Source organism: Lethenteron reissneri, chromosome 21 (assembly GCF_015708825.2).
Source record: "Lethenteron reissneri isolate LAM-NWPU_2019-01 chromosome 21, ASM1570882v1, whole genome shotgun sequence".
Taxonomy (NCBI): domain Eukaryota; kingdom Metazoa; phylum Chordata; class Hyperoartia; order Petromyzontiformes; family Petromyzontidae; genus Lethenteron; species Lethenteron reissneri.
This window is the reverse complement of record NC_083799.1, coordinates 2,504,971-2,521,020: the sequence shown is the minus strand read 5'-3', so window position 1 is coordinate 2,521,020 and position 16,050 is coordinate 2,504,971. Positions and strand designations below refer to the sequence as shown.

The 16,050-nt window shown below is 42.4% G+C and overlaps 1 protein-coding gene across 7 annotated transcripts in view; it reads left to right on the top strand.

The window, feature by feature from the left end:
• The window catches only part of LOC133345038 (RNA-binding motif, single-stranded-interacting protein 1-like), a 288,223-nt gene that overhangs the window by 191,937 nt on the left and 80,236 nt on the right, over positions 1-16,050 (top strand). For all 7 annotated transcript variants that reach the window (XM_061555419.1, XM_061555421.1, XM_061555423.1 and 4 more), the window contains one exon: positions 9,568-9,755. In XM_061555419.1, coding sequence (XP_061411403.1) covers positions 9,568-9,755 — 188 coding nt within the window. The remainder of the gene's footprint in view (positions 1-9,567; positions 9,756-16,050) is intronic.

The following is a 16,050-nucleotide window of genomic DNA, read 5'->3' as shown; positions in this document are numbered from 1 at the left end:
ACAATTTTTACATTGTGATAAATACTTTCTTAAGTAACACATCTTAGCCGAGTGTTCTCGCAAGTCAAGCAAGGATGTACACGTGTTAACAGATTTCGAAACACAATTGTGTTGCACTTTCGTGGATGTAAACGATTAAGTGTGTGTTACTTGCACGTGTTATGCATACATGCACACAGTTGTAACCCTAACCCTGTCACTCGAGGAGGCAGACTCACACCAGTAGTGCGTGTAGAAGGGTGGAGGCCAACAAGAGTTGGATGGATTTAAAGGGATGTTACGTGTGTTTCACAGAGGGGGATACAAGTGGTGCTTCAATGGGATTCCAAAAACCCTTAATGCCATTGGAATACGTCCAACATCTTGCAACCAGGCCACCTACTACACGAGTGCTTGAGTGCGTTCAGTGAACTGGACTTGTTTGACATGCTACGATGTTTTCTAGGGTTGCCACGATTGTGTCATCCATCCGTACCCGGGAAATTGAAAAGCATCACAACACAGCGTTATCATTTCCACAAAAAAACATATTTATTGGTTCCAGTACGGGATTAAAACGTGTAGCACAAATAAATGAAGAAGATTCAGTTGTGTTGTTTTCGTGTATGTATGTAAAGCATATTTGAACTAATAGTCACAGGATCTATGTTAAAATTATTCTTGGCAGCATGCCAGTTGTGGTTTCCATATTGACGTTAGGCTCTTGACATTTTGTACAATCTGAATTATGCAATCTCGAGTAAGCAATGGGATCTGGCAGTGAAGTGTGCCCCCATTCCCGTCGGCACGCTTTCTATACAGAGAAAAAAGGAGAGAGATCAGAGGACCCTTCACAGAGCAAATTAACGCTAAATTCAATTGAGCGCGGGGCGTGCAGTGACGGGGGCTCGGGAATGAGGCTCTTTTGAAGGACGCTCACAGCTCAGCGGGTGAATCAGCACCATGCGGTGCTCATGAGGAGGGAGAGAAAGAGAGAGAGCAAGGCACTGGCCAGCCAATAGCTTAATTAGTCAGCTTTGGTTTCTTTCAGCTCTTCTCTTTAATTACGTGCCCTTTATTCATCACACACATCCTCACCTACTGCACATTTAATCAACCTCCACATGCCCTCCACAGAGTCCCACTCCACCTCCTGCTCGGTGTTTTAACAGCCTGTATGGATTCTATAGCCCAGGCTGGGTAGGTTCGTGGCCCAGGTCAGAGGTTGATTGGTAACAATGCAACTAAACCAAAATGCAATTTACCGAGTATTCTAGAAGACATGGAAACGTTGTTTTTGAAGCTTATTTAATGGATTGTATGCTTTGGTCTTTTTTTTGGGGTCAATACATCTTTTCATCTGCAATGTTATTTTTTTACATCATAAAATAACGTAAAAGTCAAACGGATCGGTTTTTTTTGTAGGAATCACGATACTTGTTTCCAAAGTTGAATTGATAGAATCGCTTTTCGTGAGTTTTTATTTGCAGCAGCACTCCGTGTTTATACGGCGACCAAAAATTGTGTCACCGTGACGGACCTGTGCGGAGCAGCGTCGTGACCTGTGTTGTGTGGCTTGGGAAGGGCATTAGAAGGAAGATGGCCTCTGCTTTGATTGCTGGACCACTCATTTTTCCTTCATTGCATGAAATTCCAGTTATTCTTCTGGCAATGCTGTTTTTCCCAACCCTGCCAACCTCCCAATATGAAAGGGGAGTTGACATGCTGGCATGTGTTGCTATGTTGCCATTTGCCTGTGGATATAAATCAAAACTCATTAGAGCTCATGGATAGCTGCCTCCTCTAAGTTTAATAAATCTCGAATGGTTACTCTTTGACTAAATTCAAATAGAATATGTTTGGTGGATGTGTAGGTTTGTTTGTGTGCAAGGTTGGGCCAATGCGCGCGTGGTTGTGTAATGTTGAAAGCAGATAATTACCATCCTCGATATGTGTTGGTGTCTCACTTGGCAAATATAAACCACGACTGCTAAATAATTGCCACGACGTTCATTTAAATTTTTAAGCTGTTGAATGAAAATAAACACAACTGAACAGATTCATGATCAAATGAAATGTTCGATAGATGGGCAGTGGTTGTATGAATAGAATTGGAATGTTTAATTAATGTCTATATATATGCAGTGTTTTCTTACAATATTTGAGGCAGCATACACGATTAATCTCGGATAGTCATATTGATACTTCCTTTACACTTTTGCATCAGCATTGTATTCTCTGTTCTGGAATTTTCTTTTAAATTAATGCACGTGTTATGACATGTCGGATATATTTTATTGTTAACCAAAAGAAGCTCAGTAATTGTAATGTTTTGAAAAAAATATATATTTCTTGAAATTGACTCTGTACCCTTACAAACCTTCCCCAGAAAAAGATTCACGTTGGCAATTCATCAAGACATCAGAATGTTTCGTGAAAACTACACTTGGCTGTACCGTCAAGTAGCAGATGTTTCTGTTGAGCACCGTTAACATTACTATTTTAGACAGAAAGCATTATTTACAAACTACAGCACAATTTGTTATGCTTTTGTGCATGGGGTGTTACTTTCAGCAATTATGTTTTCTTTCTACTCATATCTTTTTAGTGATCTCGGCATCAGGCCATGAGATGAAGATGCATACGTCCAGAATGGAGTTGACCAGAGCATCGCATTGTGTCAGGCAATGAGCCCCAGAAGAAGAGTTACTTCTGGAGTTACTTCAATCCTGGCCTCCTATCCAATACTGGATATAACGCACTGGTGATGAATTTAAGAAAAATAATTATTATATAACCTGATTTAGTATTTTCAGATTAATTTTTTTAAGGACAATTTTGGAATATTTTGTGGATTTTCACATGTACACACATGTTTGTGTCTACACTAACAAGTGATATACATCACCCGATACCACCTGACACAATTTGGTGGGGAAAGCGTGGAAGTGACAGCATATTAGTGACATCACTTCTGAAACAAAAACATATTTGCATCCAGACTTAATTTTGTTTATTAATCAGAAAATTAGGAACACAACCCTAGAGCTCACTCATACTATGCAAAATCAAATATACAAACCTCTGTTCTGTGTATCCGTATATATATAAAAGTACAGAGTTTGCTGGAGCAAATGCTGTTAATATGCAGATGGCCTAAAACATTTTTTTCCGCATATGTGTTGACACTTTTTTAACTATTAAACTTTACATTTTGCTAGGTCAGGCCCACTGAGCTATATAGCTTTTTATAGAAGCCACCTGCCACAAATAATAGCTTAACAAAGTGGTTTAAGTGGAAATTTATAGCAGCCAAATACTCTAAATGCATGTTTCTAAATGCATGTGGAGGGAAAGACTGAAGGGCCTGGAGAATAATCCACGCACCCACGGGGAGAATATGCAAACTCCAAATATACAGGAATCAGGGTCTGGATCAAATCCACGACCTGTATACCAGCCGAGGGAGTTAACATCTCACCACAGCGTCCAGATAATGCCCCATGGCAAAACGGAATGAGTATCCGTACGATGTAAAGATTGCTCATTGCATGCCTGTGAAAACAACAACTTTAGTTCTCAGAGCTGGAATATTTCAATATAAGCGACAAGCCGCATTTATTGAAATGGAATTATTTATGCTGTCATTGGAGCTAATTTTGAGAACTTCTTAGATTGTAGGGTACTTGAACAAGTGCCCGCTTTGTTCGCATCTGAACAGGCGGTTTTGTCTGCCCACCACAGAAAATTTGCACCAAGACAGCCTGATTCCAGGTACAGGCATAGCCATGATGCTGTTACAGATCATAAAAGTGGAAATGTTAAGGGAGAACTGTTCTTTAGCATCACGAGGTGAAACTTGTAGCTGTAAATCTCCAAAGGTCCCAATATGGCTGAACAATCCATCATGCACCGTGCACCTTTGACAGGATCGTTGGGGCTGCACACCACAAAAAAAGATATAACTGCGTCCTTACTGCTATCTACTTGTTTGGAAATGCATTATTCATGAAAGAAAAAAATAGTTTCACCAAAACTCAGTGTTTGTACTTCCAAACACGGCACTTAAAACTTTTTCTTGTGCACCAGCCTTCATGTAAAATTTAGCTTTGCGATGTTTTATTTGATTGTCTGCTTTTTATTTTATGCATACATTTATGAAAAAATTCTGTCCATCTGGTCTCACAATAGGATGTGTACTGTTGTTGTCTTATGTTCTATAGTTAACATGCTAATTGGTGGCAGCATGCAGCTGTTCCCAGGGCACACCTTCAAAGGATTTACATATATATGTGCATTGAAGACCATATTGTTCTTCATTTTTCTTTAATTCCTAAAACTCTTATTAAATGACCACAGGTTGTTGCCACATTTAAACAGCTGAAAACGGCGTGTGTGATCCCCCTGCTAATTCGTGCTTAGCTTCCTTCACAGCACACTCATGAGGAGGCCGATACTCAGCCTTGCCACTTGACTTGTATGCCAAACACTTAAGGGATTTTTTTAGAGACCATCGTAACGAACAAATCACCATGACTACAACGAGAATGCTGGCATTTTCACGTGCCAGACAGGCCGTCGAATGCAGTATGGTTAGAAGCTGTGAGCCCGGCAATGTGCCCTTCCCTCGCCTCGTTTTGCTCCACCCACACAGTGCTTGGCGTGGCTCTTTGATTAAATGGCCATGTGGCAGCGGACGTTAGTCTGGTCTGACGGCGGGGTGGGGGGGAGCCCGGGACGAGCTGGGAAGTCTGTTGGGTTTGCTCAGGTTTCCATCCATATCGAATGTATCCAACCACATCCCCCCACCCTATTGTGCTGATGTTGAATGAGAGTGGAATTTAATGCATGGACGGAGATCGACTCTGGCCCAGAGGCAATCGGAGAGTGACACATGAGTCTTGATTCTCTCTTTATCTTTCCCTTTGGACGGTGTGTTTCTGCACTTATGAGAGGGCCTTTGGTCCAAGACGGGGAGGCTGAGCAGCAGACCTGTTTTCCATGGAAGAGAACACCAAATGGGAATTTGGGCACATTTAAGTAACTCTGCCATATGGCTCACAATGGTGCAGTTGGTGTGTGCAGAGAACATTACTGTTGTATTGTAGGATTGTTATTTTACAATAATGATATTGTGTCACCATGCTCAAATGAGAATTGTGTATTGCTCATGTGTGTTGACGAACCTAAGCTAGTGGTGGAAATTCAACATTCCCATGGTGGTATTCAGTCTCTTAATTTGGCCTTATTTTACAGTACATTGTTATTCCAAATGGTTCAAAGATGGCTTATTTTTTTAATTTAATCTCTTAGGGTTTTTTTATGGTAACATATTGTCCTGCAGCTGCTGCAAGCACTTAGAGATAAATCATGCAACAATGGGCTTTTATACCAAAAAAATGTGAGGCAATTACAATTACATTGAGGAAGTCGGTCAATATTTTGGCCTGCAGGCCTTTATCAGAATGAGTTTCCATCCAGTGGACCTCAGGCTTCAGCTAGATTTGTTTGTATCTGCCCTCAAATTACGTTTATTTTTCATTTCAAATTTAGCCAGGTAATCCCATTATTATTCCTTTAAACGACCCTTTTGAAAATACATTTACCTTATTTTCATTTCTCCATGAAGTTAACAATGCATTTATTAACAGAATCTCGGCACATCCTGACCTTCCGCTCGCTCACACAAATGTCGCTCGGCGACCCAGTCGCCAGGCCTGCTGTCCCTGGATTAGTGCTCGTGACCTCAGAAGGTAGGGGAGCGGTACAGCAACGGTTAACGCGATGCACTACCAACCCAGTGACCCGAGTGATTCCCACTCGCGGCTAACAACACCAGTGACAATTATCGGAACTGGTTCTGGGTTTCTTCTAGGTCGACTAAGCCTGAATTGAGTCCATAGTACGATGTGTAAAAACATCGCCACTTGGGAGACAAATGCGACCGGACGTGGTGTTGGCTAGTCACCCCCTCGTGCGCCGTGCCAGCCTTCATAGGTGCTCGAGAACAGCACTTGCCCCAACATTCTGTTCAGGCTATACGGGGGATCTTTGTCTTTGTGACCTCAGAAGCACCTTGCATGCCATGGCCACATGCTCCCAAACTGCATTTCATATTTTCTCCGCTATCTGCGATAGACTTCCCTCTTGTGACACACCTCGGGTTATTTTAGTGAGCAGACGAGGAGTGACATTTGGTGCGTTTGTGATGCATTCTCCATCACAAATGAAAACCTGTTCTTGTTAAATGACGAGCAATAACCGCAATAAGTTCTGAAATAATCCGAAAGCTGCAGAAATTGCAAAGCAGAATGCTCGGCGACTTACAGAAATGTCCACGTCCCGGCCGGTACACCCAGCGTCAATTGACTACATTCAGCATCTGGTTCATGAAACCTGCGATTTTCATTCGAAAGAAGAAAAAAATCTGACAATTTCAGCACGGGGAAAAAAAGATCTAAATGTTCTGCGGGTGAAATGCTCAAAATAATTTCAAACCAGAAGCTGCATCAGCCTGATAAGCCTTGTAATATGACTCAGATGCCTCTTGGGAAAACAGAATATGCTTAAATCACACCATTATCTAGAACGGCGAGTGCAGTGGCCGTAACAGATATAAAGCTGTGCGTGCGTGCAACAGCCCTCGGCAGGCTCGTGCGTTTCCAGTGGGAGGTTCCTGTTAATGGCTTTTGGGAGGGACACTGGTGGAGTCCATCGGGCTGAGTGATAGCTTGTGAAAACCACAAATGTCCAACCATGCCCTTGCTCCCAGGGCTTCCCTCTGGCTTAAAATTACGGCAGATTTGGTTTATAGAGATGTGTGACAATGTATTTTATGTGCTTATCCATATTACAGTGATATCAGATGTTGCATACGATTGTAGGCAAAGCCCTTCTTTCGATGTCAGAAAAATATTTAAATCTTGACTTAAAGCTTTCGTGACTGCAGGAATTAATATTCTTTGGGTCTTTCGGTAAAGACTTTATGGTAAAGACTTTACCAATAGACCCAAAGAATATAGATACACGTTTATTACGTTTAATGATAATTCACGGTGCTGTATTTACACATTTTATACCTTGTTAAGCTAATCTCATTGTTATGGCGCCTCCGCCCACCCAGCAGTATACATGGGTGCACCAGTCGATCGTCAAGTCGAGTGTCGTGGGGTGAAGTGTGGGTACCCCCACCTCTTCCAAGACATCTGACCAGCGTGTAAGAGGAGAGCTCGCTATTGTGGAGACCTCTTCTGCCAGCGGTGGCATCAGCAAGCAATTGCAGGGCTCAACTGTTACTTTTTAACCTTTTACATTGTTACGTACATCCTTGGATGTGAATAATAGAGAAGTTAATTGATTGTAAACCACAAAACTGAATGCAATTTTAAAATGTTTAGTAAAATGTTTAATATGATTCCCAAAAGCGCGTGTGCTTCTTGAATTATTTTTGTCGTGGCACATCATTATTATTCGGATTTTTAGAATCAATAGAGTCAATAAATCTGTTTTTGTTTATACAACAATCGGCAAAGTACCTCTGAAGTCAGTGTGTGGGCCTAGCCTGTGGTTAAACGCTACACCCTTGACCGAGGTTCACCGGTGTCCGAGTTCACTTCTCGGTCGTAACTGTGGTGTAGGCGGCGCCTGGTTTACGATGAAACCTCAAACCGAGGTCATATCGACGACGTAAACATAAAACATCTCCTTCAATAAGACAGATGGAATTCGTCCCAGCATCCTAACCTACAGCAACATGCCTATGAGTAAGTTACAAATATATCCAGTCTGGCACCTCTGTCCACCTAGGAGTTGACATGTGTGCAGCACAGTGAGTCGGGTGGTCATGTGGTCATGTGTGAGGTGGTATAAATAAATACATGTGCATTGCTGTTAATTAAACATATGATGAAATTTTGACTTGGAGCTTTTGTGACTGCGGGAATTCATATTCTTTGGCTCTTTCGGTAAAGTCACGTAGATAGGTTCAAAACTAATTTTAAAAACTAATCAAAATGATGCTCAAAAATAATATGATGCTCAACAGATGTAACCAACATTACAGTGTAATACTAATATGCCGTATGAATAATAATTATCAGTTGGCCTTCCATCAGTCCATCCATCCTTTTTTTCGTCAGGTCTGTGATTGGTAGAAATTGGGTTATGTGTCCTCATGCATTGTTCACCCATTGCCATTCGGCAATTCTCAATCGCTGAAAACCATTGCCAGAGACTCTTTAAAAACACTTCGTGGGGAATTAATTATAAATCTTTGTCATCTTTATCAATGTGAGACATGTTTCCCTTGTTATTTTAATTATCTTGGGCCAGACGTGGGGTTTGTTGCGGTGGGAAAATAGTCTTAGGGGAATGTATGGTGGGATAAAGACAATGCTACAATTACAGTAACATTTAGATAATGATGGCACGTTGATTCGGCTGGGGTTGATGTAGGGGTGAGGTCAGAGTAGTTGGGGTGGACTTAACAGTGAATATAAATGGGCAAGACCTGAAGATATAAATAGTTATTGTTGGCATCGTGCCAAATGCATCTGAGACGAATTATATGGATTTCATGAATCTGTCTCAGAGACACATCCTATGAATCTATTCTACGAATCAAACTCCTCTCAGCTGCAGTTCATTAGAGGTTCTTTACATTCTGCTTCCACTTCCCTGGCATCACTTTGTACCTTATCTAAATTATTAAGCTACATCCTGCCTTGCTATCAGTCCGGTAGCCCAGAACATCCTGTGAGGGTAACGCTTGCGGTTGACACTGATCTGCTGTAGCAGCAAGCTGCATTGTAATATTCCAGGTTATACTGTATGTGTGTGTATGTATATATGTGTGCATATGTGAATGCCATTGACAATCATGGTGCAAAATGATAGTTGCAACTCATAGATGCTCAGTATTAGATTATTGGCTGGCTTACATTTGTTTTCCCCATTGTCAAGTTCCTCAGTGCTGCATGTGGTATATTGCAATGGGATAATAGTATTACTACTGCATAATTAATAACAGGACACAAGCAGGAGCTGGAATTAATAATCACGTGACAGTGACAGATGGTGCCAGCATGGAGAGTCATTCTTCCAGCAGTGGAAGGGGAATAGATAATGATGATCATGATAATTATGGTTCTAATAGAGAAAGCATGGAAATATTGATACAACCACAGTCGAGGACACTCGGGTATATTCTCGGATATATTCACCGGTCATTCGGGCTCGGTGGAGCTGTGGCAGAGCATTCAACTCACAATTAGAAGGTCATGAGTTAATGTCCTGGTCAGAGGTCAACTTCGCTCATCATCATCATCATCAACCCATGTGGCTTGACATGAAAATAATCTTTGTTGCAAGTCATCAGCAGTTTCCGTATGTTACATTCTGCTGCCTGGCACAGTAATGTAGACATTCCATTTCTGTATCAAGTCTGCCAACAGAACCGATCAGCGTCGAGAGCTTGTTTGAGCAGGAAGCCATGTTGACGCTCGACTCCGACATTAAGCTTGGATCGATGGCCACAGCTAACGATGCTACCCTTTGCTTGCGCCCGTTCCTCCTGCCCCTCTCGTCCAGCCATACGCGGCGAGCAGCCACCCTCTGGCGCCCCCAAGCCCCAGTGCTACAAGCAGCACCAGCGGCAGCAACAATGGGGGTGGCGGCGGTGGTGGGAGCTTTGGCGACCACCTGAGCAAGACTAACCTGTACATCCGTGGCCTCCTCCCCAACACCACTGACCAGGACCTCATCAAGCTCTGCCAGCCGTGAGTCTCTCCTCTCCCTCCTTGGCAAACCCTTTGTCACACATGTCCGTAAGTTTTTACGGAAATGACATAACTATTTTTTTCACTTGCCTGTGAGCGTGTTACAAATTCAGGTTGAACATTAAGCACTGCTGACATTAATGTGCACTGTGTCATGTGTTCTGATCCGACAAGAAAAAGGGCTAATTAACTTCCTAAAACAATCAAAGACGTAATTTTGTATATGAATTAAGTGGAAATAGCTATGACTGGCTAAACTAACCATAGAGTGCTCTGGGAAATACGTTATAAATTGTAACATTTTTCCAGAGCTCACAAATAGTGGCCATGATTTTTTAAGGGACGTAAATAGTTTTTTTCAAGTATTAATTTCATTTGTTTCTTGTCCACAGTGGTAATAATAATCAACCATCTCGCAAAACTTCACTAAGCCTCAAGACTAATTTTCATGTAGATCCTGCATTCGGTGGTGTTTTTTTTTTTGGTGACTAGGAACTGTTCTATGTTTTAGTACTCTTAATGTTTTGTTTCATAGAAGAGTGGTGGTTAATTTTTCCGAGCATCTGAGAGTGATAACATTAACAGTATTCAATCAGGGGCATTTTAAACATTTCCGAGTCATGAGAATGATTTATTCTTGGAAAGGCTCCTGTCACTTTGAATTAAGTTAATCAGGTTAACTGGCCAATAACTGAGGGCAAAACTTTCACGCCGCTAATGTAAACACTTCTGCTTTAAATACACTGAGCTTCATCTGATCCTCATCAAAGGTAATTTCCATACATTTGAGTTGCTGGTGGCTCAAACCTCCAACACTATGTTTTTTTACAGTACTCAAAACCTTTGTTATTTTGATCCAAACCCCTTAAGGGCATGGTGTCTGCTAATTCGTGTTCTGAACTCTGTTATTCTCAACTTCACTGACCTTATAGTCGCAGAAACAAGCCCCCTCTTTTCTGGATTTCTTCCAAAATCTCTGGGCTTTGCTCACCGATTATATGTATTAGGTCCTAGATATTTCACTACAAGGCACTGTATGACTGATTAAAGCTGACAGCACAAACGCAAAACCATTTATGTACGATGTTCTGCCACAGGCAAACCTTTGTAGTGTAAATTTTGCAAACTGCATTGTTTAATTGCGCAATTTAAAGAAATTTGATTTTGTTGCATGCATTTGACAATCCCTGATCAAGAACACATTTGTATAGCCTTTATAGGTGGCATTTACATGGTTCTACCTGTATCCATCATTGCAATGTTCAAAGCTTAATAAAAACATATATTCAAAGATGAAAAATATAAGGAAAGAAGTTATTATGCAGTGACTCGGCGACCTTTTCTTCATTTTAAATAAACAGGGTGCGCACATTTATATTGCAGATCAGAATCGAGCACACGCCGTATGTTTGAATTTTGCATGGCCGCCAATACATATGAACAATTTACCTTTTTTGTTTTGTTGATGCACGATTTACACACGGGAGCGAGAATCTTGCGGGTCCGTCTGGGTGGTGCTGCAGCTGGCGCTGCTGTTTTAATACACGATTCGCCGTTCGGTCAATTCGTGGTCATGGGCCGACTTGGCCTATCATCCCATTGCTGTTACTTAACTCACAATCGAGAGGGTCGTGAGTTCGTATCTCAGTCACTGTTGACACCCCTTTGTGGGATGTCAACAGTGGTTTGTTCCATGATTAAACTGGCTTCCGCCATGGGAATGTGGAATTTCGCTGGCTCGGGATCCACGATGGAGAAGAGTGCAGGCACGTGCTCGTTTCCAGCAGGGACACTTTGACTTCCATCCCATTCGAGACGGCGTAATCACGAGGGGCCAGGGGGTCTGGATAGGTTCACACGACTGTCCCGGGTGCCTCTGTGAGGCAGCTGCTCTGGGCTGTAGCCTGTGAAGTGCCGTGGGAATGGCCTGACTCCTGACTGAGCGCACATGCAGCTTGCGAGTTTGCCGAGCCGAGCTTCCAGCTGTTGCAGCCATTCATTTGTTTTCTTTTCATGTCTGCTCTGAGAGCAGAGGAACCAACCCGTTAATGGAATGCATTCATAGAGCATTTTGTTCAGTGTTTGTGTATGCTATCCAGCAATGTTCAAAGAAAAAAAATCATTAAAGATAAAAAAGTGATTTCCAAAACGTAAGTGGATTTTTCTATTATGTGTTTTTACTTTTGCAATGGCACTTGGATTCTTCTCATATTTTATTCATATCAAAAGCCACTGAACAATATTGAACAGGCTACGCAATGCTTTAACGTGGCCTTACTCTGCTACACTTGACAGGAGATAATGTAGAGCATATCTTCCTCACAGAATTGTCAAAAGCATATCAATGCAATGTGATCATGTGTGGCTCAAGTGCACGGCTGTTGAGGAGAGAAAGTTAATTATTTCGAGCCAGTTTCATTGAAAAAATGAAATATTTTTTCCCCTGCCCTTGGAAACAACCTGCACCACCGTATTGTGCTGAACCGAAATTTTTATTCATAGCTTTGGTCAAGTCCACCTCTTTAACAGCATTACCACACATTCTAGCTGGAGTGCTCTGCGGTTGGTTTTGCCTGCTGTAGGTATTTTCTAAGCATTCTTAAGAATCGGGTCTTTGAATGTCAAGGGAAGTTGTCCTTTTTTCCTCCTCAAAGAATAGGGAACGTCGTGTACAGCAATGTCAGGAGTGCTTAAGGTTTTATTTCATGTCATTTTCTAAGGCATTGCCAAATGTGCTTTGTAATTCCATGGCAAATGTGGTATTTAGAATGAACAAGGCATTAAGTTATCTTTAACTGCCACATCGCTTCTGCAGAACTCGTTCTGCAGGACATCTGATGTCCGTCAATGCACGGATGTGCGTTCGTAATGAAAGCGGAACACGGAAATATAAATAATATATAAAGTATTTGTGCACTGTGCATCACTCAGCCCTATCAACAGAGGTTGAGCGTTGTTGTACGAAAGCGCACACACAGCCTTTATTGATGTTGTCTGCATCTCGGCGTCGATGTACATCATGTGGCGCAGCCTCGCCCAAGTGTTTTGTCGCACCCGTGTTCTGAACGCGAGGCCGTGTGTGCACTGAACCTAGCACAAGATGCATGGATTGACTGCAGTGAGGGATGTGTTGCATGCATGGGACATGGGGGAAAATGTGCCCGTTGATCACAAGCGGTGACGTTCGGCACCGAGCATCGGGGGGTTGGGGGGGATGAAGCCACCATCGTCATTCAGTCCACACCGCCGTGAGCCTGTGGCTTGGTGTGGAACGTGGCAGGGCTGGCTGTTGAAGAGTGGCTGATGAAAAGGCTGCTGTCAAAACCAAGCTATTCACTCTTTCTTGATGGGAACACAGCAACTTCCAGGAGTCCCTGGGCGATTCTCTCTCGAGTGAGAGAACGCACCATGCATGGCTGCTCATGCGGCAAAGTGTGTACATTCCTAGGTGGGTGTCTGAGTCTGCCAATTCTTTGGCTGTAAAATTTTACCCCCAAACATGTGTATTGCTGGAGGGGGTTATGCTGGATGGTGGCTTACCATATTCCTTCGTCAAAGTCGAAGTTATTTTTTTCTGCTCAAACACCCAGAGCAAGTGGTGTAAATTCTACATTCCCTCGAGCAGGGGCCCTACTCTCGACAAGAGTAAACACTGCTCGTAAAGGTCACGGGGCAGCGCTGAGATCGCTTGCTTACAGCACTGCTGGCCTACTCTTCCACACTGGCCATATGGCTTGGAAGTGGTGAGCATACCCACACTTCACCCTACCACACGCAATCTGCTGATCGAGGGATTGTGGTGATTCAATTTATACTGCTGGAAGGACAGAGATGATGAGGGGGGTTTAAGAAACATGCAAAATTGTAACCTCCTTTGCCAGTAGCAAAACATGATAACCAGTTATGTTTTGCTACTGGCAAAGGAGGTTCCAATGGTGTAAATGCTTACCCCGAGCTCTCATACTCTGATGGTGCATTGTCTTTGAGTTGTGCACCTTTTGGCGTCATCTGGTCCAACACCATGTGAGACTAGGCTCTAAGAAAAGCTGTCTTGGGTGTAGACCAATCAATTTCAAGGACAGTGCATACATTATCAGAGTTGTGTTTTTTGTTTGCATTCCGACCCCAGGTATTGTGGTCAATGTAAACATGACTCCTTGTAAAAAAAAGTGTCAGTTTTGTTGCCAGATAAAAGGGTAAAAAAACAATTATCATGCAACATTGTTTCAACTGACCATGCCGGAAGTAGAATCCAACCATTGACCTCTGGGATGCAGGTCCAGTGTGCTAGCCATTACACCATGGCTGCAGCCTAATCACGTTTGATTTCCCACAAATTGTTACTCTTCTTGTCGACCATTTCGGGTCAATAGGCCAAGTTGGCCCCTATCGATATCTGAACTAGCAGCCTTGCAAGAATGATTTATGTATGTGTATACGTGTTTGTTTGTATTTACTTAGTAAGACAAGGCTGCCGAGTTGAGATGGCTATGTCAGTCTATTACCAGAACACCCCCAGCAATATCATCCTGATGGCAAAAGAGAGGACATCGCGAGCGCTCCAGACAGTGTATAACTCTCTTTGTGGCTTCTCATTCTGCACTTGTTTGCTTCATATACATTTGGAGAGCGATGTTCATCTGACTGCGGCTCTCGCCTCGTGAAATGACAGCGCACTGCCGGCTGCTGTTGTTATTTTAAGAGCCGGTAACTAAGTGACGAGTGTAGATGTGGCCAGCCTTTCTACACTGAGTGCCATTGTACGCAAATGAGCCTTGTGCAATGAACCTCCAATGTGATCACAGATAATTAGAAATGCAAAGTGCCTGTTATACCAAGGCAACACAATGGTGTCGTGAAATCTCTGTTGTGTGACGAGCCACTTCAGATCCACTTTTAGTTTCTTTAAAGAAACTGGCGAGCAGGTCTCACAGGACGCTTCCCCGCTTAAGAATGTGATGACATTTGTCATTTTAAATTCTACTCTTAAATTGCTATTTATTTGAAATATTGTATATAACTTATGATTTGAAAAACACATTTATTTCTTGTAAATTGAACCTGTGCTATACAATTGCATAGTTTGCATTTTTATTTGTACTGTTTGTTATGAATGTTCACACATTTTAGTTTTTTATTTTACTACAGTATTTTCTCTTCATTGCCTTCACATTTTCCGAGCCACTGCTGGAAATTCCACAATCTCCTTGGCAGGGGCCACAGCAAAACCACTGTTGTATTTCTCTAGAACTATGGATTATAGAAGTGGCCAGAGAGCTCAAGGCTGTCACGTTTAAGGCTAATTTATCTTGTGAAAATGCTGAGCAGTGAGCAAACACCAATACTATATTGTGTTAATTTCTCAAATTCGAACCCAATATATAAAAAAAAAATTCTCATGCAAAAAATAAGAAAGGATTTACTCGACTCCTTGATTCAATCCAGTCTACTAACTCGGTTGACAAGTGCTGAGAAAAATGCTTACTCCCCTGCCCCCCTGAAGTGTGCTCAGGTTTGTGCTTGTGTCAGACTCAGTCTCCTGAAGGATATTGGGTGAAGGCGCACAAACACTTTCTGGCATTGCATTTAAATGCTGCTATGCCAGCACATGATGTGCACTATGTGGAGCCATTCATGCATTTGGCCCTCGTGATCGCTTGAGTGCAATAGCTCTGGTAATAATTATATTAATTCATGATTTCTGATAATGCACTAAAGGTGCTGTGTAATACCTTTAAGGTCTGGCAAACTGGATGTCCTGCATGTATGCTTGGCAAGCCGACCTCACCAACCAAGCAAGCATTCCTTGGGTTGTCCACCAAATGCATAGCACCTGCGGTGGCTCCGTGTTTACATCCGTCGTTTCGAGGGTACTATCTGCAATCGTATCCACGCAGGCATGAAATTAGTTTATGCAGGACTGCACTTGCATGCACAGCTTATTGCTGTCACAGCTATCGTATGTGCACCTGAGATTGTGCTGAGATATGGCATGAGTTTTGATGTGGAAATGCTTCCAGAATGTTTTCTACGTGCGGTTCAGTTTCTAGAAAATGAATGAATCAGATGCTAAGCCATGACTGTAATAATTGTAAAACTGCATGATGCTCAGGGGAATGTCGCAACCCCAGTTTTACCATTTGATAGATTTAAAGTAGCAGACATACAGGTTTTGCATGTTGTTGTTGTAGCGGTTGTGTCCAATAGCTAAGAAAGTCTCCCGAGGTTGGCTCTGGAAAGAGCAAAACAGCAGTGAGCCCATCACTTACCTTGCAATAACATTCCGCCAAGTGTT